General features: G+C 41.5%; 1 protein-coding gene across 8 annotated transcripts in view; it reads left to right on the top strand.

Moving 5' to 3' along the window:
* Positions 1–27,716, top strand: part of fbxl17 (F-box and leucine-rich repeat protein 17) — a 697,249-nt gene that overhangs the window by 22,696 nt on the left and 646,837 nt on the right. For all 8 annotated transcript variants that reach the window (XM_072281357.1, XM_072281361.1, XM_072281356.1 and 5 more), the window contains exons 3-4: positions 8,943–9,065; positions 18,256–18,513. In XM_072281357.1, the coding sequence (XP_072137458.1) occupies positions 8,943–9,065; positions 18,256–18,513 (381 nt within the window). The remainder of the gene's footprint in view (positions 1–8,942; positions 9,066–18,255; positions 18,514–27,716) is intronic.

Genomic DNA, 27,716 nt, shown 5'->3' with positions numbered 1-27,716 from the left:
TACAATGCTTTTGACAATTGCATCTTCCAAATCTTCATTTTCATTGTAACATTCAAGATGATTGTTGACCCTTTCAAGTTCTTCGTAGTTCCTAACTTGAAGTAGTGAAATTGTTTTGTTTTACTCTTTGCTATTTGTTCCATCTCCAAGTCTGCTTGCTTGAATTTGCAGTGAGCAATCAATTCTGAATTGTCTTACTGCTTATTGCTCACCAACTGTCAGTGACAAAAATCACATATAATGCTGGAGGAACTCAGCAGGTCAGGCAGCATTTATGGAAATAAATAAGTTTTAATTTCTATGGGTACCGTCTAACCTGCTGAGTTTCTCTGGCAATTCTCATGTGTTGCTTTGGATTTCCAGCATCTGTAGGCTTTCTCATGTTAGTGACAAAAAGTCACTGCTTTTTGAACAGAAACACATGCAATTGATGCTGCTTAAAAGCTGTTCACTCACTCTAATCACGGTGTAGTGGCTAATGGCCACTCAAATGCACACAACTGACTCCAGTTAGAAATTGTTCGGCAACAGTCTCCTGTCGCAATTATGAGGCATAGTGCCCCAAATGAATGAAGGGAATTGGGCCCCATATCTCAGGAAGGATGTATTGTCATTGGAGAGAGTCCAGAGGGGGTTCACGAGGATGATTCTGGGAATGAAGGGGTTAACATATGAGGAGCATCTTGCAGCTTTGGGCCTATACTCACTGGAACTTGGAAGAATGCAGGGTGGGGGGGGGTGTGCGCGGGGAGATCTCATTGACACCTTCCAAATGTTGAAAGGACTAGATAAAGTGGATGTGGAGAGGATGTTTCCTCTGGCAGGGGATATCCAGAACTAGAGGGCACAGCCTCAAAATCGATTGACGGACCTTTTAGAACAGAAGTAAGGAGGAATTTTTTTAAGCCAGAGAGCAGTGAATCTGTGGAATGCTGTGCCACACACTGCAGTGGAGGCCAAGTCGATGAGTATAAAAAAAGCGGAAGCTGATAGTTTCCTGATTGGTCAGGGTATCAAAGGATATGCGAGAAGGCAGGTGTATGGTATTGAGTTGGATCCAAGATCAGCTGTGATGGAATGGCCTAATTCTGATTCTATGTCTCAAGGTCTTATGGTCAAATGGAATCTCAGCTATTTTGTCCATTAGTTTTTGTTCTTTAGAGTTGTCTCAAGTAAACAGTGGCCCTGATTAACTGATGGCTCAATTAACCGGAATCAACTATATTTCTGTTGGTGTTGTAAATGTTCAGGAATTTCAGATTGTAATGCAGAAAAATAGGTGCAGCTAACTTGGGTTACAAAATTCATGTAGGTAACTCTTGCTTCGGCTCGTGGTTTAAGATAGGGGGTGATAACCCCTGGCCTGGCCAAACTTAAGAAATCTCGTTTGGGTGGATGCTGCACGATGTGTTTCCCATTACAAATCAGTACCCCGAAATAACGAATACTACCCCATATGCGATTAAACTATTAAGCTTTATAATTCTTACTTTGACTGTATGGTTAGTAAAGAAACGAAAAAAAAGAAAAGGGCCCAATCTTATTAAACAGTCTGTGATGCAAAGTTGAAGCTCACTGATAAGTCGATCGTTCACCATCGACCTCTTCTGATCGTCGCTGCCCTTCGGACCCTCGCTCCAAGTCCACCCGTCAGTTGGTCTGCCAGATCTCTCCATTCACGTCTTCTCTCCTCACCTCTGCCTGGCAAAAGCCTGCTTAAAACCTCCTTCCAGATTCACAAGACAGTGCAACAAAATTCTGATTGGCTAACATGCGTACCACAGTCCTGTTATCTCCAGCCATAACCCAGTCACACGTTTGCAAAGTTCCTGATTCACATACCCTCAGAATTTTACAGATGTATTACATTGCAAGATTGAGAAACAAAACCTCAGGTTCTGACAGTTTTGCAAACAGAAAGATTTTCAAAGATTCAAACTACATTTTTTTAATCGAAGTATGTATGCAGTATACAACCCTGAGATCCATCTTCCCCACAGACAGCCACGAAGCAATTGATGGACCTGACACAGTTTCCTGATTCTTAGCTTGTATGCATTGCAGTCACATCAACCTGTGTTTATGTAACACTTTGAAAAATACTTAGTTCTTGACAAAGGTAGACAGACTCGATGTTTTGCCTGGTTGGGGAGTCTGGAATGAGTGATCAGACTCTCAGGTTACAGGGAAAGAAATGCTGAATTGTGATGAGGGACAATTTCTTCATGGAGTGGTGTTTATTCTATGTAATTTGTTGCCAGGCAGCCTTAGTGATATCAAGGACATCTAGTCTTATAATGTTGCAAACAGCATGACATGCACCAGGGAAAGGATGGAGTTCGAAGCTAGACAAAGGCCAAACTGACTGGTGCAGTGGATTATTGGCTACTCATAGAATAAGCCCACATAAAAATGTGGTCACAGATTGGCTTCGACTGGGTGAACCACATAGTCCCTTGTTTAAATTGAGTATCCGGCCCAATGCTGCCACTCACCTCCTCACAAGCAGCTCGAAACCCCGGGTACACAGACAATGTTCCCAGAAAGCTCTCGCCAGCCTTCTCCTTGCAGGCCCCTTCTCCTCACTCATTTTCTGGAACCCCACCATGAGCACCATTGGGCTTCCAGTCAGACCAAAAGCATTGTCCAGTGCTTGCAGATAATTGATAGCTGTCGCTACGGGACACATTAACCTGACGGCTCTCACAACATCAGCGGCCCGCCCATTTAAACTTTCACCCAATCTCTGTCGCTTTTTATCATCAGAACACTGCCGCTCATCTAACAACTGAGAGGTCTGCTCCGCCCAAGTCTCATATTACTCCTCCCCTTTAGGAGTGGGCGTTATTCCAGAGAATAGGCAGAGCCTGCCATAGCTGGGACTTTGAACCTGATTTTTCCATTTATTCGCCAGAGAAGTAGAGCGGATAATAACTCTGAATTCTCACTCTTCACCCGGGGGACGTGGACTGATTAGACATTCCAAATCTGACCACTCTTTCCCCTCACTCCTCAGAAACAATAGACAATAGGTGCAGGAGTAGGCCATTCAGCCCTTCGAGCCAGCACCACCATTCACTGTGATCATGGCTGATCATCCACAATCAGTACCCTTTTCCTGCCTTCTCCCCATATCCCTTCACTCCGTTATCTTTAAGAGCTCTATCTAACACTTTTTTAAAAGAATCTAGAGAATTGGCCACCACTGCCTTCTGGGGCAAAGCATTCGACAGAACCACAACCCTCTGTGTGAAAAAGTTTTTCCTCAACTCCGTTCTAAATTGTCTACCCCTTATTCTTAAACTGTGGCCTCTGGTTCTGGACTCCCCAACATCGGGAACATGTTTCCTGCCTCTAGTGTGTCCAATCCCTTAATAATCGTATATGTTTCAATCAGATCCCCTCTCATCCTTCTAAATTCCAGTGTATACAACCCCAGTCACGCCAATCTTTCAACATATGACAGTCCTGCCATCCCGGGAATTAACCTTATGAACCTACGCTGCACTCCCTCAATAGCTAGAATGTCCTTCCTCAAATTTAGAGACCAAAACTGTACACAATACTCCAGGTGTGGTCTCACCAGGACCCTGTACAACTGCAGAAGGACCTTTTTGCTCCTATACTCAACTCCCCTTGTTATGAAGGCCAACATGCCATTAGCTTTCTTCACTGCCTGCTGTACCTGCATGCTTACTTTCAGTGACTAATGAACAAGGACACTTAGATCTCATTGTACTTCCCCTTTTCCTAACTTGACACCATTCAGATAGTAATCTACCTTCCTGTTCTTGCCACCAAAGTGGATAACCTCACATTTATTCACATTAAACTGCATCTGCCAAGCATCTGCCCACTCACCCAACCTGTCCAAGTCACCCTGCATTCTCATAACATCCTCCTCACATTTCACACTGCCACCCAGCTTTGTGTCATCTACAAATTTGCTAATGTTACTTTTAATCCCTTCATTTAAATCATTAATGTATATTGTAAATAGCTGCGGTCCCAGCACCGAGCCTTGCAGTGCTCCACTAGTCACTGCCTGCCATTCTGAAAAGGACCCATTAATCCCTAATCTTTGTTTCTTGTCTGCCAACCAATTTTCTATCCATGTCACTACCCTACCCCCAATACCGTTTGCTCTAATTTTGCACACTAACCTCCTATGTGGGACCTTATCAAAGGCTTTCTGCAAGTCCAGGTACACTACATCCACTGGCTTTCCCATGTCCATTTTCATAGTTACATTCTCAAAAAATTAGTTAAGCATGATTTCTCCTTCGTAAATCCATGCTGACTCGGATCTATCCTGCCACTGCTATCCAAATATGCTGCTATTTCATCCTTTATAGTTGATTCCAGCATCTTCCCCACCACTGATGTCAGACTAACTGGTCTATAATTGCCTGTTTTCTCTCTCCCTCCTTTCTTAAAAAGTGGGATAACATTAGCTACCCTCCTTTTCAGGAGCTGATCCTGAATCTATAGAACATTGGAAAATGATTACTAATGCGTCCACGATTTCTCGAGTTACCTGCTTAAGTACCCTGGGATGCAGACCATCAGGCCCTGGGGATTTATCAACCTTCAGTCCCATCAATTTACCCAACACCATCTTGTGCCTGATGCGAATTTCCTTCAGTTCCTCTGTTACCCTAGGTCCTCTGGCCACTATTACATCTGGGAGATTGTTTGTGTCTTCCCTAGTGGAGACAGATCCAAAGTACCTGTTCAACTCATCTGCCATTTCCTTGTTCCTCATAATAATTTCACCCGTTTCTGTCTTCAAGGGCCCAACTTTGGTCTTAACTAATTTTTTCCTCTTCACATACCTAAAGAAGCTTTTTTACTATCCTCCTTTATGTTCTTGGCTAGCTTACCTTCATACCTCATCTTTTCCCCCTGTATTGCCTTTTTAGTTATCTTCTGTTGCTCCTTAAAAGGCTCCCAATCCTCTGGCTTCCCACTCATCCTTGCTATGTTATACTTCCTCTCTTTTATTTTTATACTGGCCTTGACTTCCCTTGTCATCCACGGTCGCCCCTTACTCCCCTTAGAACCTTTCTTCCACTTTGGAATGACCTGATCCTGTACCTTCTGTATTATTCCCAGAAATACCTGCTCTTGTTGTTCCACTGTCATCCCTGCTAGGGTATCTTTCCAGTCAACTTTGGCCAGCTCCTCCCTCAGTACTGGTCTGCTTTACAATGAGAGCTGCACCAGTCATTTTATCTAACCCCTGCTCACAATCGCAACTTTAACAGTACTTAACACTGGAATTAACAATTCATCCGAAGTACAAATATCTTGCCCCACTGGTTCATTGCTCAGAGTAATCACACAGCATCCAATGGAATCAATCCTGAACATAGCCCCCACAATTGTAACTTTCGCTTTGGCTCGCAGCTTAATATAGGGGGTGATAATCCCCAGCCCGGCCAAACTTAAGAAATCTCGTTTGGGTGGATGCTGCACGATGTAATAACAAACAGTACACCATATGCGATTAAACAATTAAGCTTTATAATTCTTATTTTGACTATATGGTTAGTAAAGAAACGAAAAAAAAGAAAAGGGCCCAATCTTATTAAACAGTTGGTGGTGCAAAGTTGGAGCTCACTGATAAGTCGATCGTTCACCATCGACCTCCTCCGATCGTCGCTGCTTTTCGGACCCTCGCTCCGAGACCACCTGTCCGCTGGTCTACCAGATCTCTCCATTCGCGTCTTCTCTCCTCATCTCTCCCCGGCAAAAGCCGTGAGAAACCTCCTTCCAGATTCAAAAGACAGAGCAACAAAATCCTGATTCGCTCACATACATACCACAGTCCTGTTATCTCCAGCCATAACCCAGTCACACATTTGCAAAGTTCCTGATTAACATGCCCTCATTTATGTAACACCCTGGGAAAGGTTTCACTGCTAACATAATGGTCTTTCTGTAGAAGCAGTGTTTGGGTTATGGTTAGAGATAATGGGGTGCTTTGGAATGTGAGCTGTCCAATGAGAGGAGTGTGTTCTCGTGCCGTGTGCCTGACACCGAAGTGATCTGGGTCCTTTGTTCGGCGGGAGATAGAGAGAGGTCGTAGATTCCAGAAAGGAGTGGACTTGGAGTAGGGCCGGAAGTGGACGAAGCCCGGGGAAATTGATGGAAGATTAGTGAAAGGGAAATATGTGAGCTCCAACTTGTGCACAGTAGACTGTTTCATTAAAATGGGCCCTTTTCTTTACTAACCCTTTAGTCAAATTGAGAATTATAAAGCTAAACCGTTTAATTGCATATGGTGTACTGTTTGATATTTTGTGGTACTGATTTGTAACAGGGTAACAAATTGCTCAGCATCCACACAAACAGGAGGTTTTGCACTTCAATTTCACACGTTTGGCGGGGCCAGAGATTGTCTTCCCTAGACTTATGCAGCTGATAGAATCTGAGGGTTACAACTAGACATGCTCTTTTGCACACTACTGTTGTAACACATGATTATCTTAGTTACTGCTGACTTCTTGTGAGCTTGAAGCAGAATGGCCAATCTACATTCACCTCTCTTATTAAAGGTTCAAAAGTTCATTTAATATCAGAGAATGTATACACTATACAACCTGAAATTCGTACTTTCGCTGACATCCATGAAAAAAGAAACCTCGTACAATAAATGATAATCATTGAAGCCCTGAAGCTCCTCCCTCACACAAGTAGCAACAAAAGCAGCAACCCCTCCCTGCTCCCTCCCCCTCACTTGTGCCAGCAAAAGCAATAACCCTGTCCACTATGGAAGCAACTGCAGAAGCCTCCCAAAGAGATCTTGATATAGAGTCCATCAAAACAGCAGTCAATAACCCAGCACTTTGGTATCTCAGATAGGCTGTCTTCCTCCGGGGGGGCGGGGGAGAGAGGGAGGGAGAGGGATATCGCTTCTGCAACAACAAAAGCACAGACTAACAACTTGCTGTTCCAATGATACAGTATTAAGTGTTGCTTCTCCAAGGTCCGCGTCTTGAGGACTGTCAAGCTTTCACTCTCCATGAAAAGAGAGAGAGGAATCGCTTGAGTACAAAGGCGTTCTTCTGACAGCAGCTGGCGATTAGCAAACATACTGCCTGCTCTCTTGGTGTTTCAGTCTCCCACAATGTTTCAGTCAGCGAAACCGGCAAGGAACCAGGTCGTCCACAGGGCTGCTCCCTGACTTCTGACCTCCCAACCCCAAGGGTGCATGTCTTCCAGGCCATTCCTGTAGATAGTGAAGCTTTAGGCTGCATAGTCAGTCCAAAAACACCGCTTGTGAAGAACCATAGTTTGAAATGTAGGTCATGGACTCTGACTGATCCACAACAATTTTGAAAGGAAAAGAAGGACATAAAAGAAGAAAAATAAGCTGTTTTGTGGACAAACTGGAAGTCGTCGCCTGGGTCTGCAAGATCCACTGGTGCAATCTTTCCTTGCTCCTCCCACTTAATAAGGTGTTTTGCCCACAGAACTACTACTTGATGTTTTTGTCTTTTGCACCAGTCTCTGTAAACTGCAAGGACTGTTGTGCAAGAAAATCCCAGGAGATCCGCAGTTTCTGAGATACTCAATCCAGACCGTCCAGCACCAACAATCGTTCCACAGTCAAAGTAATTTAGATCACATTTCTTCCCCATTCTGATGTTTGGTCTAAACATTGTGATGTTAACTGCATATTTTTATGCATTGAGTTGCTGCTGCATGATTGGCTGATTAGATATTTGCATTAACAAGCAGATGCAATGTATAAAGTCACTACTGAGTGTATATACACTTCCCCCCATGTGTATCAATTGTGCTGAATTGGTGATGCTTGAAAGCTGTTAGAAGCTATTCAGTGGACCTCTTGTACAATCTACTTCAGCGTTGTCCTTGCACCTATTGCCTATCTGCAGTGCACTTTCTCTAACTGTAACACCATAATCTGCATTCAGTTACTGCTTTTTCCTTGTACTGCTCCATGTACCTGTGCTTTGAAATTATCAATATGGATGGTTATGCAAATCAAAGTTTTTTCACTATTTTTGTGCACTCGACAAGAATAAACCAATTACCCTTCTTTCCAACCCTTTAACTCAGAAACATGTAATTTGAGTGGCAGTGTGCTGGGATATTGACTTTGACTTAGTTTTGTACTCACTATCTGCAAATATTTGTTTCTGTAATTTGTGGTGCTTTTTGTTTTTTTTTAAGAACAACTCCCTACATGTGTATTGAAAAAGACAATGCTCTTTTTAAACATGTTACACTGTTATTTCACAAACTGTCCACTGGGTGTAGCTGAAAATCCATTCAACTTGTTCATTTCTTCAGAATAGTTCAGTTTAATTTTTAACTTTCATATCCAACATTTTTTATAATCAGATCTATTGTGTAAAAATTTATCTTGGTGCCTTTCAGTCATCCAACTTTTCTAATATCTTTGAGCATTGTTTTAGTTTGCCTCTTCTGACTGTGTCAGACAGTCGTTTGGGTCTTTCCAGGAACTTGATGTTGGTGGTCTGTATTTTGAATTCAATCGAAGAATATTTTTAAAGTGCATATTAAATTATTGCTTTTAATGCTAGCTGCTGTGGCACTAATCATGTGGGACCATTCTTGGTATACTTTTTGTTTTTGCAGTCTAAATTTCTCTCTGTGCATCTTGATGTTTAGGAGCCATATGCTTCATGTGAACACTAGTCTGCTAAGGGAGGAAAATACTGATTTTTAATCTTTTAGAAAAATACACATGAAGTTGAAAAATCTAGAAAATGTGTTTTTGTTTGCTTGAACTTTGAATGAAAGCATTGATTATCTTCCAGAAAATTTAGAACAAAGTATAGTACAGCACAGTACAGGCCCTTCGGCCCACAATTTTAGAACACATGTTGGAAGCTTCACCCAACATTCTAAATATTAACTGATCATTGCCTATTTTTAAAAAATTTCAGGTCTTTGCTCACTTATCTTTGAAGGAAAGATGTCTTTCAGCATCGTTGGTTTGCAAGTACTGGCGTGACCTTGGTCTAGATTTCCAGTTTTGGAAGCAGCTGGATCTTAGTGGACGACAGCAGGTATGGACTTGGTTGTCTTATTTATATATATATATATATATATATAATCCTGGAGGCCAAGTGAATGTAGCATATGAAAAACATTTACTAGATTTGCAGGGTGTATATAATAAGCTTTTACATCAAGAAGGGCTGTGTAAATTACTGTACAAAGATGTGCTCTTCATGTACCAATGACATTTGTAATAAATAATAGGTAGACTTATTTACTTGCAAGGTATTTTCTATGCATCTTGGAAAATAATTTTAAAAATGGTAGTATTTCAGTTGTTCTTACTAAATATTTGATCATCTTTTTCATTTGGAAAAGTGAATTGTCTGCGGTAAGGTAGTATGTGTTCAACCCCACAGCCACTCAGTGCTCCCATCAGTAAATATTGGCTTGGCAATGGTACTGATCCTTGAGAATAAGTTAATATCTTTTTAAAATCAACTTGTATAATCAAGTTATGCCTGAAGTTCTGATGAAGGGTCTCAGCCTGATACATTGACTGTTTACTCTTTTCGATAGATGCTGTCTTGCATGCTGAGTTCCAATGGCATTTTGTATGTGCTACCCTAGTAGTTCTGTTAGGCTATCATTGTGAACTATTGCACAGGAAAATACCTGCAGTCCTGCTGGATGGAGATGTGCAGGTTTTTGGCAAAGGGATGATCAGATTTGATTAACATACAAATCAGACTATCCTTCTCAGGTACCTACTGTCCTTGTTTATCTGATTGGTGGAGTACAGGATACCCTGGTGATTAGCTATAGTGTATCACATGGACTGTGGTCATGATGCATTTTTTAAAAAAGAATTGTGGAATCCTTATGAACAAGAAGGGCATAAGGTTAATTTGGCCCTTTTGGGCTCACTGTAGAAAAGTCCATTGAGAGCCCTTCACTCAGTCATTATCTTATTGTGCTACCAAATTCCCTGTAACCTATTCCCTCACATGTGCCCATTAACATTTCTTTTGATTCTCATACCCACCACCTATACCAGGGATAATTCACAGTTGCCAGCTAGCTATCAACTAACTTATCTTTAGGAAGAAATGGGAAACCAGAGAAAACTTCTACCATCCCAGAGAATATGTGCAGACCCTGTACAGATAGGACTGGAGGCCAGATTTGAATTCTGATCACAGTAGTTGTGAGATTCCTGATTTGAAACAACTTAATTGTAAAAAATGCTTTCACTGTTCTTTTGCATTTGAATAAAATATGCTAGTGAAATGCAAAATAAATATTTTGACCACTTACACTCAATGTACGTGAAAGCGACCAAGATTTTTTTGTCAAGGAACTGTCTTAAGGAAATTAATAATTAAACTGACGTTGCTAAATGAAATGGTTCGAGACATACTGAAATTGTTGAAATTCTCAAATATTTGTTTCCAAAATGCTGAAAGGTACTGTGGAGTTGATTTATAAGACATTCAAAATTAGGGTGAGGGAAGCTTTGTGAATTCTGTTTTGATTCGTGGTTTGAGATGTAGGCAGTATTCTTTATAAATTTGGCTCCAGTTCCACGATTTTTTAAATCTTAAAAAATTTAAACTTTATAGTTTAATTTATCGAAATTACTTTTTTAAGCCGCCTTTGAGTGATCCAATTTTTTTACTTTGGAAAAATAAAGGTATTAATTCTTCTTTGGATTTATTTAAAGAAGATAGATTGATGTCTTTTGAACAATTAACTGATGAATATTCTCTTTCATACTCACATTTTCTGCAATACCTTCAAGTTAGACTTTTTTTACAAAAATATTTAAGTAATTTTCTTTACATATTGGAGGCTGACCTGTTAGATACTATTATGAGTATGAATGCTTTGATTAAGGGTTCTATCGGAAGAATTTATAATTTATTATTACAATGGGATAAGCGTTCTTTATCTAAGATTAAACAGGTTTGGGAAAAGGAACTTAATTTGACTTTTATGGCGGAAGATTGGATGCGGATTTTGAAGCTGGTTAACTCTTCTTCAATTTGTGCTAGCCATTCATTGATTCAATTTAAAATTGTACATCATTATCATTTGATGAAGGAGAGACTTTCTGAAACCTTTTCTAATGTTGCTAGTCATTGTGATTGATGTAAAACTGAGAAACCGACACTGACACATGTTTTGGTCTTGTTCTATATTGGAACAGTTCTGGAAGTCGGTTTTTTCAACAATTTCTAAAGCACTTCAAATTAATCTACAACCTAATAAATTAACTGTGCTTTTTGGAATAATTCCTCAAAATATTCATGGTATTTCTGTGTCTGACCAACATGTTATTGCATTTGTTACATTGATAGCTCGGAGGGCCATTTTGTTGAAGTAGAAGGATACATCAGCTCCCACTTTGTCACAATGGTTCTCTCAAGTGATGCTATGTCTTAGTTTTGAGAAAATTAGAAGTTGAACCTTTGAACCTTTATTTGATTTTGAGAAAAGATGGGGCTCATTTGCTCATTATTATCATTTGAGCTAATTGATATAATTTTCCCACGATCTAATTGTAAATGTTTTTAGTATATTTTCTTGCTGGTGGTTTGATGTTTATTTTTAGAAGCTTTTTGTATGACGCATGACTCTGGGGTTGTACACTTAACGGGTTCTTTTATTTTTCTCACTTTTCTGCTTAGTAGGTTAGTTTTGTTATCACAGATTTTTTTTTCAATCTTTAAGATAATGTCTTTTTTGAGACATTGTAAGTGTTGTTACTTCAATGTACTCATGTTATTTTTTCTGTATAATATAACAATAAAAAGATTTGAAAAGAAAGAACGAGATGTAGGTTTCCAAGGCTTCCCATAAGTGAGAGTATGATATGCTTCCTTTAAACGGTGGTTTATGTTGCCTTCAGACAAGAAATGAAAATATTCATTTGTGGCTTTCCTATTCTTTCTATTGTGTTGGAAAATATTTGTGGCTTTTCTATTCTATGTTCATGTTGTGAAATTCAATAAACAAACTCTTTCAACCATTCCAGAATTGAGTTAATTTTATTCCATTCCAAATTGGATTTAAAATACTTTTGTACTCCTTGTTTACTCTTTTGTACTCTTCTTTAAAGAGTACAAAAGAGGACATATTTTTGGAATATAAAAGTTAATCCAAAACTGGCAATGTTTTTGAACATGCCATTCATTTACTTAAATATTTTGTTAGAAAGGGAGAAGAAACTAGAACATTATGTAGGGGTGGGTGGTGAGGGTTGGGGAGCTAGTTTTCTAGTGCTAATGGGGAAGGCCAAGTGAGGCAATAGGATGAGTGCCTCAGTGGGAATCCAGGAAGGAGAGTAAGAAAATTGGAAGGGCAACTAAGGAATGTGTAACCAAAGCAAATGGCAGAGTAAAGCACTGAAGAGGGAGCAAGAAAAGAAATACGTTAATGACGACATCAGTGACACAGTCAGTTATAGAACCATGCAATGCTGAAACTAGCATCTCAGCCCACCATGATCATAATAACCATCGAGTAGTTATCTCGATTTGTCCCATTTTCCATCACTTTATGCTTACCCCTTTATACCTGAGAGCTTCATAAACTTGCACAAGTCAAAAATGGATCCTTGACTCAACTTTTCCATGAATGTGTTTTACTGAGCAAGTCCTACTTTCATGCATTTGGCCCACATCCCTCTAAATGTTTCCTGTCCAAATGTCTTTAACATGTTGCAATTGTACCTACCTCTGTATCTTGCCCTGAAAGCTTGTTCTAGCTACACATCACCCTCTGTGTGTGTGTGGGGGGGGGGGGGGGGTGAAATTAAGATTAGCTTTATTTAATACATGTACAGTGAAATGCATCACTTACTCTGAATCAAATTACTGAGGATTGTGCTGAGCAACCCACAGGAGTTGCCACATTTCCAATGCCGTTATAGCAAGCCCACAGCTCACTAACCCTAATTGTACATCTTTGGAATGTGGGGAGAAGCTGGAGGTAACCCCTGCCCTACAAACAGCAGAGAGAACCAACAACATTGTGCTAACCACTACACTACTGTGCCATTCCGATCCCCTGTAAATCTTTTCTGTCTCACCTTTAAACTGTGCACTCTAATTTTAGACTTCCCTAAAATGGAGAAAGTGACTACTTACCCTATCTGTACCATATGCCCTCCATGATTACCATATGCCCTCTTTGACCAAAACTATACATAATATTCCAGACGCAGTCTCACCAGTATGGTGTACAGCTGTAACTTGACGTCCCAATTCTTGTACATGATATCCCGTCTGAAGAAGGCAAATGTGCCATATTCTCTAAACTACCTTGACCTTGTCTCATTTTAAGGGAATTACATACTTGTATATTTGGTCTTCCTGTTCCACAACTCTTCCTGGTGTACATGCCTATAAAAAGTATTCACCCCTTCCTCCCAGAAGTTTTCATGTTTTATTGTTTTACAACATTGAATCACAGTGGATTTAATTTGGCTTTTTTGACACTGATCAACAGAAAAAGAATCTTTCATGTTAACGTGAAAACAGATCTCTGCAACGTGATCTTAATTAATAACAAATATAAAACACAAAATAATTGATTGCATAAGTACTCACCCCCTTCAAGACAGTATTTAGTAGATGCACTTTTGGTAGCAATTGCAGCCTTGAATCTGTGGATAGATCTCTCTATCAGCTTTGCACATCTGGACACTGCAATTTTTCCCCATTCTTCTTTACAAAACTGCTCAAGCTATGTCAGATTGCATAGGGATGATAAGTGAACAGCCCTTTTCAAGTCTAGGCACAAATTCTCAATTGGATTGAAGTCTGAACTCGGACTTGGCCACTTTGGGACATGAACTTCGTTGTTTTTAAGCCATTGCTGTGCAGCATTGGTTTTATACTTAGGTCATTGTCTTGCTGGAAAACAAATCTTCTCACATGTCGCAGTTCTCTTGCAGACTGCATCATGTTTTCCTCCAGGATTTCCCTGTATCTTGCTGCATTCATTTTACCCTCTACCTTCACACACCTTCCAGGGCCTGCTGCAGTGAAGCATCACCACTATGCTTCACGATAGGGATGGTGTGTTTTTGATGATGTGCAGTGTTTGGCTAATGCCAAACATACTGTTTAGTCTGATGGCCAAAAAGCTCAATTTCGATTTTATCAGATCATAGAACATTCTTCCAGCTGACTTCAACCCACATGCCTTCTGGGAAACTCTGGCATTTCATGTGTTTTTTTCAATAGTGGCTTTCTCTTTGCCACTCTCCCAGAAAGCTGTGACTGGTGAAGCATCCGGGCAACGGTTATTGTACGATATGTGCAATCACTCTCATCTCAGCCACTGAAGCTTGTAACTCCTCCAGAGTTATTAATATATATGACAGACTTCAGTGGATCCAGCACCACTCTCTGCAGCATGCTACTACTAACAGGCCTCCTATCTGAAAAGCAACTCTCCACTAAAGTCCATGTAGACAAAGTGTACTACCCTACCCTGGTTGATCCTCTTGGTTAACTTTTGGGAGAAAAATACTCAATCCAATTTACTTCGAGACACTTGTGAGAGTGCTCTACCACTCGCTGAAACATGCTTTCTAGATTCTGACCACCTTTGGATGAAGACCTCTGAACCCCCATTCTTTTACCCTAAACCTATGTCCTCTGGTCATCTACTGTGAAGAAAAGTATCTTAATATGTACTCTATCTGCGCTCCTCATAAATTAATAAACCTCTTTTAGGTTCTGCTACTGTCTCCTCTATTTGAAAGAAACAAACCCAGCCTATTCAGTCTCTCAAACATTCCATCTTAGGCATTGTCACCTCCACAATCCCTCTAGTGTAGGGGTCCCCAACCTTTTTAGCACCGCGGACCGGTTTAATATGGACAATATTCTTGCGGACCGGCCGACCTGGGGGAGGGGGGGGCGGCGGTGGTGTTCAATAGGTTTAAACTCACCTCAGCATGTCTTTCACAGTTAGGGTTGCCAACCTTCTCACTCCCAAATAAGGGACAAAAGTAGCAGTCAAGTCCCAGGACACTTTACCCCAGGAGAGACTACCACGACCATGAAGCCTTGCACGAGCACCTGTGTGCACATGCGTGACATGTGCATGTGACGGGCACATGCGCGTAACATGCCGATTTTTTCCCCGCCACAAATTGGTTTTGCCTTCATCTTCCCGACTACACTGTACGTACATTATTTCTACTTTATTTAAGCTATGTATTTATCATATCATTCCTGCTTTTACTATATGTTAGTGTTACTTATTTTCAGTTTTATGTGTTATTTGGTATGATTTGTTAGGTTCTTTTTTGGGTCTGGGAACACTCAAGAATTTTTCCAATATAAATTAATAGTAATCGCTTCTTCGCTTCACGCCATTTCGGCACAAAAGGTTTCATAGGAACGCTCTACCTTAGCGGGGGAGATACGGGTTAAGGGCGGTCCTGTATGGGACAAACCAATTTAGCCCAATATACAGGATGTCCCGGCAAATATGGGACAGTTGGCAACCCTATGTTCAAGTTCAACAGTGCGTGACAGGGAATGAGGAAAGATGCACCTGACTCATATCGTTTCCTTGTGGCCCGGTACCGGTCCGCGGCCTGGTGGTTGGGGACGGCTGCTCTAGTGCATTTGTATACTTCCTATAGTGTGGTGATGACACTACTCTGTTAGTGGCCAAATGAAAGTTTCACTTAATCCCTGCTTTTATATGCTGTGCCCTGGCTAATGAAGGCATGCCTTCCTTATCTACCTTTACTGCCTTCAGGGACCTTGTGTATCAGTATCTCTCTGTTTCTCAATGCTTTGAGGCTCTGTCATTGATTGGGCTAGCCTGTCCTTGTTAATCCTCTTTAAATTCATGATCGAGCATTTGTCAGGGTTAATTTCCAGCTCTCGTTGCTCTGGCTGCTGTATTGCTCTCCTCATATAACCAGTGATGCATGTTTTTGTGTTATGTTCATGTTGACTGACTACACCTTTTATATTTGCATCTTAATGTATACATCCCGTATTAAGGGTCACACCACTGATCATTACGCTACGCTACTAGTCAAAGGCTTCCTGTCACAAGAACAATCCTCCATTACCATTCCTGGCTCCCTTGTCGTGCCAATTTTTTATAGGTTATGAGAATACTCAGTCCTCTTTTATTGTCATTTAGAAATGCAGACATGCATTAAGAAATGATACAATATTTCTCCGGAGTGATATCACAGAAAACAGGATAAACCAAAGACTAACACTGACAGAACCACATAATTGTAACATATAGTTACAGCAGTGCAAAACAATACCATAATTTGATGAAGAACAAAGCATGGGCACATTTTAAAAAAAGTCTAAAAAGTCCCCGAGTCGATTGACTCCCAAGTCCCGGATAGCAGGCGGCAAAAGGGAGAAACTCCCTGCCATAAACCTCCAGGCACTGTCAACTTGCCGATGCCTTGGAAGCAGCTGACCACAGCCGACACTGAGTCCATCCATCCGAAAACTTCGAGCCTCCAATACAGCCTCCCAAGCGCCATCCTCTGCCGAGTGCCTTCGACCTCGCCCCAGCCACTAAAACCAGCAAAGCCGAGGGTTTCGGGGCCTTCTGCTCCGGAGATTCCGGTTACCACACAGTAGCAGTGGCAGCGAAGCGGGCATTTCAGAAGTTTTCCAGATGTTTCTCCGTACTCTCACGTCCATGTCCATCAAATCAAAATTGTGCACAGTCCCCTACTTGACAGATAACAGATATTCATCACCGGAGAGGCTGCGCGTGCTGCCGTCGCCCCGCCATCTTCTCAAATTTATATCCAATTTGCTAACTTGGCCTGAATCCTATGTACTCATTTGGGACTTTGTTAAAGTTCGTCATATATAACCCTACTTTAATCAATAAATTGAAGATTTATTTTTGATTGGTCAGACAGATCCTTTGCATAATAAAAAGTTATGCTGATTATGATTAATCCCTGTCTTTCAATCTATAGATTAATCTTGTCTGTGAGGAAAATTTTCCTATAACTTTCTTGACACGGAAGTAGACACTTAGATTAGATTAGATTACGAGAACACTCAGTCCTATTTTAATGTCATTTAGAAATGCATACATGCATTAAGAAATGATACAATGTTTCTCTGGAGTGATATTACAGAAAACGGGACAAACCAAAGACTAACACTGACAGAACCACATAATTATAACATATAGTTACAGCAGTGCAAAGCAATACCATAATTTGATGAAGAACAAATCATGGGCATGGTAAAAAAAAAAAAAAAAAGTCTCAAAGTCCCCGAGTCCCCGATAGCGGTGGCGAAAGGGGGAAACTCCCTGCCATAAACCTCCGGGCACTGTCAACTTGCCGATGCCTTGGAAGCAGCAGACGACAGCCAACACTGAGTCCGTCCATCCGAAAACTTCAACCCTCCGACCAGCCCCTCCGATACAGCCTCCTGAGCGCCATCCTCTGATGAGCACCTTCAACCTAGCCCCGGCCGCTGAAACAAGCAAAGCTGAGGATTCAGGGCCTGCTGCTCCAGAGATTCCAGTTACCACACAGTAGCAGCGGCAGCTAAGCGGGCATTTCAGAAGTTTTCCAGATGTTCCTCCGTACTCTCACGTCCATCTCCATCAAATCAGAATTGTGCACGGTCCCCTACTTGACAGATTACAGATATCATTCACCGGAGAGGCCGCGCGCGCTTATATTGTTTATATAATTTTGGTTTGTCCCAGCTCTCTGTGAAATGAACACCTCTACTACTCTCCTGCAGTTTGGACCTCACCTAAGACCAGTGAAGGCTAAAATTCTTTGCTAAAATGACTACAATTTCCTCCCAAAAACAGAAACAGAATCCTTGTGTATCAGACTCAGATGCAACTGAACAAGCCCTGGGGATTTATCCACAAAGATACCTCTTCCATTTTAATAGTAACTTGTTCTAGAATTTAACTGTCTGACTTCACCAACAACATGAACTTTTTGGTTTCAGGAAATAATACGTTATTTCTTTAAAAATATAGCTCTGTAATATGTTGTATGTTCACGTGATAGCAGTTGTTCTTGTTTTACTATGGGTTTTTTTTTGTCCTTGAAGATGTTTTCTTTAAGCTCTGGGAAAGAGAAGTTCCAAAATGAAATTAAGCAGATTATATTTGTTCTTAAACTTGTATTGAAAAGATAATAGTTGGACTCTACATTGATTGCTTATGTTTAAAATAAATTAAATTTTTCTTGTTTCTTAACAGATCACTGATGATGTACTCAAGCGAATTGCATCCAAAAACAGAAATAGAATCCAAATTAATATATCTGATTGTCGAAATATCTCCGACACTGGAGTGAGTTCCATAGCAATGCAGAGCCCAGGTCTGCAGAAATATATAGCATATCGATGCAAGCAACTTAGTGACATTTCCCTCATTGCAATAGCATGCCATTGCCCTTTTTTGCAGAAAGTGCATGTTGGAAACCAGGACAAGCTTACAGATGAATCTTTAAAACAGGTATTAATTTTATTATTATTAAATTTTCAATTTGAAATCTTTTTTATGAATTTCCTTAAGCTATTATATGCTTTAATTATATTTTAATCCTTGCCAGGCATTTTAGAACCATGGTATTAGGTGAGCATGTTCACAGTATAGTAGTAGTTTGATTGGCAATAAAAGGGTATTTCATTCACTTGGTACTGCATTAGCTTAATTAAATTAAACACATTGTTTGATATGATTACTGGGCACAAGGAATGTTTCTAGTGTGCTGTTTCATGAAATGAAAGAATAGATTAGGTTGTATCTGCAAACTAATGTGTTGATGCCATTGAGTTCTTGGGTTGACAGCCACTTTCCCACAGTTCCCACATACAGGTTTCCCCCGCCATCCGAAGGTAGAGCGTTCCTGTGAAACGGTTCGTAAGCCAGAATGTCGTAAAGCGAAGAAGCAATTACCATTTATTTATATGGGAAAAATTTGTGAGCGTTCGCAGACCCAAAAATAACCTACCAAATCATGCCAAGTAACACATAAAACCTAAAATAACATTATCATATAGTAAAAGCAGGAATGATATGATAAATGCACAGACTATATAAAGTAGAAATACTTTTCTACAGTCATTGCAGCACTGTTCTCCGTAGCGAAAATCTCACGCAAGCGTTCTCGGCAGAAACACTCTCTCCAGTAACCTTTAAGCTATGAAGCTGCCAAATCATACCAAATAACACATAAAAATACACAGCCGATATAAAGTAGAAATAATGTATGTACAGTGTAGTACTTACCGGAATCGGGAAGACAGCGCCGAGCACACTGACGGTGTGTTAGGCTGAGTTGTCGGAGGTTGGGGTGGTGCAGTGGTCCCCAACCTCCAGGCCGCCGACCGATCCTGACCCGCGAAGCGTACAGTGGTAGCCAGGACGCACCCAGCATATCTTTAAGAAAAAAGCCGAAATAAGCTAATTAATTAGGTGACATCCGGCATATAAGTGTTGACGCAGATCAGAGGCAACGCAATCAGCAATCGTCTCTGATCTGGGCCAACATTTATGTGCCGGGCGGTACCTAATTAATTAGCTTGATTATTTCGGCTTTTTTCTTAAAGATGTGTTGGGTGCACCCTGGCTACTGCTGCATTCTCCGCGGCAATATATTGGTCCGCGGCCTGGCGGTTGGGGTGGTGGGACACTGGGGTGTCATCTCATCGTCGTCTGTTTCCATCAGAGCAGGCAGGTCATCTTCTTCTATGTCTGCCTGCCTCGATGTCGAAGGTTGAGGTTCATCGTCTGCTGTAGCTGATGTGGAAGGCCTGCTTGACTGCTTAGCCTTGTGCATTTTTCTATCATACAGTTCTTTGTAAGCACTCAAACCATCCTGCAAATAAGCCCTAAACCTACGTACCCTTTCAAAATTAAAGTCGTATTTTTCTGCAATCATTGCAGCGAAAATCTCATGCAGTTGCTTCACGTTCAGTTCCTGGACGACTTCACTTTTGGTCCGTTCGCTACTGCATTCGGTTTCGATTGTTATCCTTTCCTCTTCCAATTGCATCAGCTCTTCATCTATCAGTTCTTGGTCATGAGATGCCAAAACCTCTTCAACATCACCTTCGTCAACTTCTGCAAGCCAAACTCACTTTGTCCTTACTTCATTCGGCACGATCGAGACGCTTGGTTATGTCTAGTTTTATGCTAAGTGTAACACCCTTACGAGCTCTTTTAGGCTTTTCTGATACCTTAGAACTCATCTTGCTAACGGCTGCTCACAGGCATGTGTTTATAGCTCCGGGGGAGGAGCTTGGCTGCTCGGGGCGCGCGCTGCCTTTTCTCGTAACAGTGAAAACACTTTCTGTTTGCGAAAACAGGGTACTAATGTAGGTCTTTCGTAACAGCGAGGTTTCGTAAAGCGAAAGATCGAAAAGCTGGGGACACCTGTACGCTAACTTCCTTGTGGATCAAGTATCGGTCAATCTGTCACAGTTCTATAAACATTTCAATAAATAGCTCTTTGGGAAAGAAAATACCAGCCTCCTGAAGGAAGAAATTCTCTACTCACACCTGGTGAGGGAGGAAGTATAAGGGCATGTGTAGCCTCCCTCTCTGCTTTCCGCAGGGATTGCTCCCTACGCGACTCCCTTGTCCATTCTTCCCCCCCCCCCCCCCCCATCCCTTCCCACCGATCTCCCTCCCGGCACTTATCCTTGTAAGCGGAGCAAGTGCTACACATGCCCTTACACTTCCTCCCTCACCACCATTCAGGGCACCAGACAGTCCTTTCAAGTGAGGTAACACTTCACCTGTGAGTCGGCTGGGGTGATATACTGCGTCCGGTGCTCCCGATGCAGCCTTCTATATATTGGTGAGACCCGATACAGGCTGGGAGACCGTTTCGCTGAACACCAATGCTCTGTCTGCCAGAGAAAGCAGGATCTCCCAGTGGCCACACATTTTAATTCCACGTCCCATTCCCATTCTGATATGTCTATCCATGGCCTCCTCTACTGCCAAGATGAAGCCACATTCAGGTTGGAGGAACAACACCCTGTTTTCCGTCTGGGTAGCCTCCAACCTGATGGCATGAACATTGACTTCTTTAACTTCCGTTTATGCCCCACCTCCTCTTCGTACCCCATCCGTTATTTATTTATTATTATTATTATTTTTTCTCTCTCTCCTTTTTCTCCCTCTGTCCCTCTCACTATGCTTCTTGCCTACCCTCTGGGCTTCCCCCTCTCCTTTTCTTTCTCCCTAGGCCTCCCGTCCCATGATCCTCTCATATCCCTTTTGCCAATCAACTTTCCAGTTCTTGGCTCCATCCCTCCCCCTCCTGTCTTCTATCATTTCAGATCTCCCCTTCTCCCTCCACTCTCAAATCTCTTACTATTTCTTCTTTCAGTTAGTCCTGATGAAGGGTCTCGGCCCAAAATGTCGACTGTACCTCTTCCTTATAGATGCTGCTTGGCCTGCTGCGTTCACCAGCAATTTTTATGTGTGTTGCTCATCACTAGGAATCAACTTTTGATGCAAGCACATCCTTCTTTTAAATGTAGAGACCATAATTGTTTTTTTTTACCAGTGTAGTGTAAAGTTGGATCAAAACTTTTCAACTTCTCTGTTCTAAGTCTGTTGGTGTTAAAGGCCTGCTCCCCATTGGCCTTCCTAATTACACACAGTAACTGCATGAAACCCTTTATGCTTCATGCAGCTGGACCCCTAAGATCCCTTTGTACTGCAAGAATTTGTATCTCTTGTGGTCTTGTGGCATAGAAGGAGGTGAAATGAGACCTTGAGTTTATGTTGATTCTTGGAACAGTTGAAATTCCTTATTTTTCTTACTTGCATCTAAATTCCACCCTTTTTCTCTCATCAATCACCTACATGAGGGATAAATTACAGTAGCCAATTAACTTATCAACCAGTACGTATTTGGGATGTGGAAGTAAACTGGAACATCTGGAGAAAACACACTGAATTGAATTGAGTTTATTACTTACATCCTTCATATACATGAGGAGTAAAAATCTTTAAGTTACATCTCCATCTAAATGTGCAGCGTGCAATTTATAGTAATTTATAATATTATGTACAACAGCATTGTGTGAGCACGTGGCCAAGTGGTTAAGGCGTTCGACTAGTGATCTGAAGGTCGTGAGTTTGAGCCCCAGCTAAGGCGGCATGTTGTGTCCTTGAGCAATGCACTTAATCACACAGTGCTCTGCGACGACACTGGTGCCAAGCTGTATGGGTCCTAATGCCCTTCCCTTGGACAACATCGGTGTCGTGGAGAGGGGAGACTTGCAGCATGGGCAACTGCCAGTCTTCCATACAACCTTGCCCAGGCCTGCGCCCTGGAGAGTGAAGACTTTCCAGGCGTGGATCCATGGTCTCGCAAGACTAATGGATGCCTTTTATACAATAGGATAGACAATATAACATAGAAATCTCTCTCTCTCTTTCTCTGGCTATCCATCCCATAGGATGATGATGGTTCCTTTCAGTCAGTTAGTGGGGTTGACCCCACTCCTTAGAAAGGAACAGCGTGTGTATGAATGGCTTTTAGGTGAGTCGGGGGCTGCACAGGTCCAGACCCAGCCTCTCAACATCCCCTCCCGGATCCAGCGGCATGGTGGGGTCCAAGACGGCTGGGGGAAGTTCTGTTGCAGTGAATGGCCAGACCAAGCTTCGATGCAAGGGGTGCCCTTTTCGCACTTCACGGCATGTGTTTGCTAGATGGCCGTTGACCCTACGAGAGGGTTCATCCGCCCTTTGACAGGTCTTGTTTTCGGTCCTGCAGGATGTCTAGCCACCCTCCTCACCTGGTGGGGGAGCCGGTTTAGTCGCCGACCACCCGACCATGTGACTTGTAGTACTGGGTTACATGGTACCAGTAGTACCCAGACGAGTGACCTGACTCATAGAAGTGCAGTTGCGTCAGCATGAATTAAGCAGTCTGATACAATAATTGGAATGTGCAAACTCCTTACAGGTAGCACTGGAGGTCAGGGTCAAACCTGGGTCATCAGAACCAGAAAACAGCAGCCTATTGTGTTACTGTGCAACCAAAAATAGTAATAATTGATATTTAATACTTTAAAAGTGGATAATCTTCAATTTTCCACTTTGTACTTCACCTGCTAATTTCTTAACCATCTGCTGAGCCTTTGTCTTTTGTAAGTTCTTTGTGTTCTCTTCACAACTACCTAACCCATCTTTCTTTGTATCATTTAGTGGCAACGCATTCGGACCTAAATTATAAATAGTTAAAACCCCAACATTGATCCCCGTGGCATTCCACTAGTCATTGCTGACTGATTTAAGAATTTGTCCTGAAACTGTTTTCTGTTTTTCCACTATTCTAATCATGCTAATACAGTGGATTCTGGTTAATTGAGGCACATTGGGACCAGTACATTTTGGCCCAATTAAATGGCTGCCTCAATTATGATTATGAAGACACACAGTCCCCTTTTGTTGTCATTTAGTAATGCATGCATTAAGAAATGATGAAATGTTTTTCCAGAATGATATCACGAAAAGCACATGACAGACCGACTTAAAAACTAACAAAAACCACATAATTATAATATACAGTTACAACAGTGCAAAGCAACACCGTAAATTGATAAGAACAGACAAGTAAAAGTCTCAAAGTCTCTCGGAAGTCCCATCATCTCACGCAGATGGTAAACCTCCAGCACCGCCAACTTGCTGGTGCAGCATCCTGGAAGCATCCGACCACAGTCCGACTCCGAGTCCATCCGGAAAACTCCAAGCCTCCGACCACCTATTTGACACCGAGCACTGAGTACCATCTCTGCCGAGCGCTTCGACCCCAGCCCCGGCAACAGGCGATACGCAAAGCTGAAGATTTGGGGCCTTCGTCTCCGGAGATTCTCGATCGCACAGTAGCAGCAGCAGCGAAGCAGGCATTTCAGAAGTTACTCCAGATGTTCCTCTGCGCTTCTCACGGCTGTCTCCATCAAATCCGGATTGTGCACAGCCCCTAGTTACACATACGATATCATTTGGAATGGCCACGCACGGTGTGTTGCACCGCCATCTTCTCCTCCCTCCTTAGCTGAAGCTTCATGGAAATAGTTAACAAAGTATTTTTAAAAAAAAGACAAACTACCATTTAACTGAGAAACAAATTATTTATTTTTATGAAATATAGACAAATTTGAACATGACTAATAGTACTATAGTACTATAAAACTGTGTCACTCACAACACACTGGAGGAACTCAGCAGGTCGGGCAGCATCCGTGGAAACGATCAGTCAACGTTTCGGTCTGGAACCCTTCGTCAGGACACGAAACATTGACTGATCGTTTCTACGGATGCTGCCTGACCTGCTGAGTTCCTCCAGCGTGTTGTGAGTGTTGCTTTGACCCCAGCATCTGCAGAGTATTTTGTGTTTACTATGAAACTGTGTATTAGTTCCTAATGGCTACTGACAGAGGAATACATCTGGGGACAACTCATTAATCAGCTGTGACTACCCGTACAGAAATTGCATGAGTTAAGTTAGCGACGTGCCGGCCGGAGCTCCTGCTGAGCTCGTCACACCTTGGGCCTGCCTGATAGGGCAAATCTGACCTTCATTGACTTCTGGCAGCAATTTGTTAACTGGCTACTGTGTTCCTTTGACTGTAAATGATCAAAATTAGTGCACACTTCTCGTGCAGAAATGGACTATCTTCATACAATGCTCTCAATGATTGCATCCTGCAAATCTTCTTTTTCATTGTAACATTCATACCTTCAAATTCTGAAATAGTGAAATCATTTTATTTTCAGTTCCAGCTGTTTCTGGCGTCTTCAAGCCTGAATGCTTGAAACTGCATTGAGCAAATCAGTCCTGAATTGTCTCACTGCTTATTTCTCGCCAACTATCAGTGACAAAAATAACTTTTTTTGAACACAAACACACATAGCTGATGTTTTTCAAAAACTGTTTGCTCTAAGCACAGTATAGTGTCTAGTGGCACATAAGTGCATGTGACTAATGCTGGTTAGAAACTTTTTGCCAACTTTCTCCTGTCCCAATTAATCGCATAGTGTCCCAAATAAATGAGGGGATTCCTGGCTATTTTCTTGATTAGTCTTTGTTCTTCAAGAGTTATTCCCAAACAAGTGACTGCCCGGATTAACTGATGGCCTAGTTAACCAGAATCCTCTGTATATTATCTCTAATGGTGGTATTTTGGGAAGTAACCTTTCAATCAACACTTTATCAAACACCATCTGGAAATCAAGGTACACTGTACCTACTTGTTTCCATTTGTTTTGTCTTTAGACTTTTTTTGCAGATTTGTCAAATACAATTTTCCTTTCTTACAACAATGACTCTATTTGTTTTGTTAACTGGTTTGCCATTTGCTCTTTTTTTGCCTCCTGTTCTTGACAAGCAATTTTACACGTGATTCTTCTATTCTCTGGGATCTCCGCAGAATACAAGGAAACTTTGTAGTTGAAAAACTTGATGTCGGGCCAGCTGGTGGCGCAATGACATCAGTGCCGGACCTGGGAGCGGAGGTTCCCGGGTTCGAAACCAGTCAGGTCCACTCCCGAGTATGCCTTCCATCCATGCCGGGTTGAGTGTCGAGATCACAACTCGGCCTCATAAAATAAAGGGGAGATACTGCAAAAATGTCTGTGTAAGGAGTGGCCTCTCCCTCTCCCTCCCCCTCTCCCTCTCCCTCCCCCTCTCCCTCCCCCTCTCCCTCCCCCTCTCCCTCCCCCTCTCCCTCCCCCTCTCCCTCCCCCTCTCCCTCCCCCTCTCCCTCCCCCTCTCCCTCCCCCTCCCCCTCCCCCTCCCCCTCGTAAAAAGACATCATCATGGACGCGCAGACGCACACGAACAGACTCGCATGCACGCAGGCACACGCCAAACAAAAAAGAAAAACTTGATGTCTACTATCTCCACAGATACTTCTTTTAAGATTCAAGCATGCAGACCATTGGGTGCCTCGGCTTAGTTGGCATTTGGCCCCTTTAGTTAGCTTATCAAAGGATAATAAAAAAAAAATTCCAGATGCTGAAAATCTGAAACAAAATCTTGCTGAGGTTTTGCAGCATTTTCTGTATTTTTTTGCTTCAGTTCATATGGTATTTTTCCCTTTTAAATCACTATTGTTAACTTCCTTCCAAACCACTATGTTTTGATATCATTGTTATTAGTGTCTTCCTTCTGGGTCTAGTAGGAAATAATAATTTAGAATCTTTTCTCTGCTTTCCAAGATCTTTTTCCTTGTCTTATCCTGTAAACAAATTGGCTTTATTTGTCACATGTACATCGACACAGCAAAACATACAATGGAATGTGCTGTTTTCATTCAAATCAAATTGGCGAGGATCATTCTGGGGTCAGCAAACAAATATTGCTTCTGGCGGAAACATAACACGCCCACTATGTACTAACCCCCAACTATACATCTTTGCAATTTGGAAGTAAGTCGGAGGCCCTGGGTGGAAACCCATGTGGTCATGGGGAGAATGTTTAAAATCATCACATACAGAGGTGGGAATTGAACCCCTATCGGTGATTGCTGGCGCTGTTAATGTATTGCATTAGCTACTGTGCTACCATTTAAGGAACCAGCATTTATTTTATCCATTCTTCCTCTTTAAAAATCACAGAAGCTCTTGATATCCAGTTTGCCTTCTTTTGCAAACTTATCCCACTAATATTTATTTGTTCAGATGGAGCAACAGACATGCTTGGTCTGGGTTGTTCCATGAGAGCTTGTGTGCGAAAGTGACCCAAGTTTTTGGTCTCCCTGAAATAACAAGTTTTAAGTAGAAAAGCACCTAAGAGTTGGTGCCAGTAAATCAAAAGGAACTCTGTACATTGGTTAGAAGGAAAGCTGATTTTACAAAGCATGGTACACTATGTAGCCAAACAAAGAAATGTTTTTCCGGATATCAAGAGTTCTTTTTTAATGCCTGAGACAATGTAGCTTATTTCACCTTTTGTTCTAAGGAAATGCACTCATTATAAATATTTTAGAAAACGTCCAATAACTTTTATCATGTTTGCAAACTAAATTTCCTTATTAAAGAACTTCACTTTTCAAATTCTAGACTTGATCTGTTCTTGTTTTGTAATTTACAAACTTGTAAATGAAAGGCTGAACTTCTTGTGTCTTGTTTTGTAAATGAATATTAGCTCATTTTCTTAAATTTGTAGATTGTACAAATTTATCAGTGTTCAAATTTTGCACAAATTTATGGGTGTTGAAATTTTGTGAGTTGTGTGTTCTCATTTAGTTAATACTTGATATAGTATGGGAAACCTGGGTTTGATGTTTAAGCTGTGTTCAATTTGTAAGTTAAACGTGGGATAATGTCTGAATGTGTTTCAGAGGTTGGAAGGAAATTAATGCAGAAGTAAGGTTTTTGGGTGAGTGATGGAATACAACATTTGACCAAAGAAAATTTATAACCCTTTTAAATCTGGGTTTACAAATAATCAATATTAATTTGATGCTGTTGGGAATTATTTAGAGACAGTACCTACCATAATTCAGCATGCACAGTGACATTATTGACAGTGTTGACATTGTTTAGAGTCATTACCATAAGTCAGCATGCACAGAGACATTACAAACAGTGTTGTAATATTGTACAGAAAGATTAATTGGCAAGTGCAGAAAGCACTTGAAGTGAAAGAGGCATTTGTCCACATGTTTTATAAAGCACATTATGCC

The sequence above is a fragment of the Mobula birostris genome, chromosome 17, assembly GCF_030028105.1.
Source record: "Mobula birostris isolate sMobBir1 chromosome 17, sMobBir1.hap1, whole genome shotgun sequence".
Lineage (NCBI taxonomy): Eukaryota > Metazoa > Chordata > Chondrichthyes > Myliobatiformes > Myliobatidae > Mobula > Mobula birostris.
This window is presented reverse-complemented; position numbering and strand designations above follow the sequence as displayed.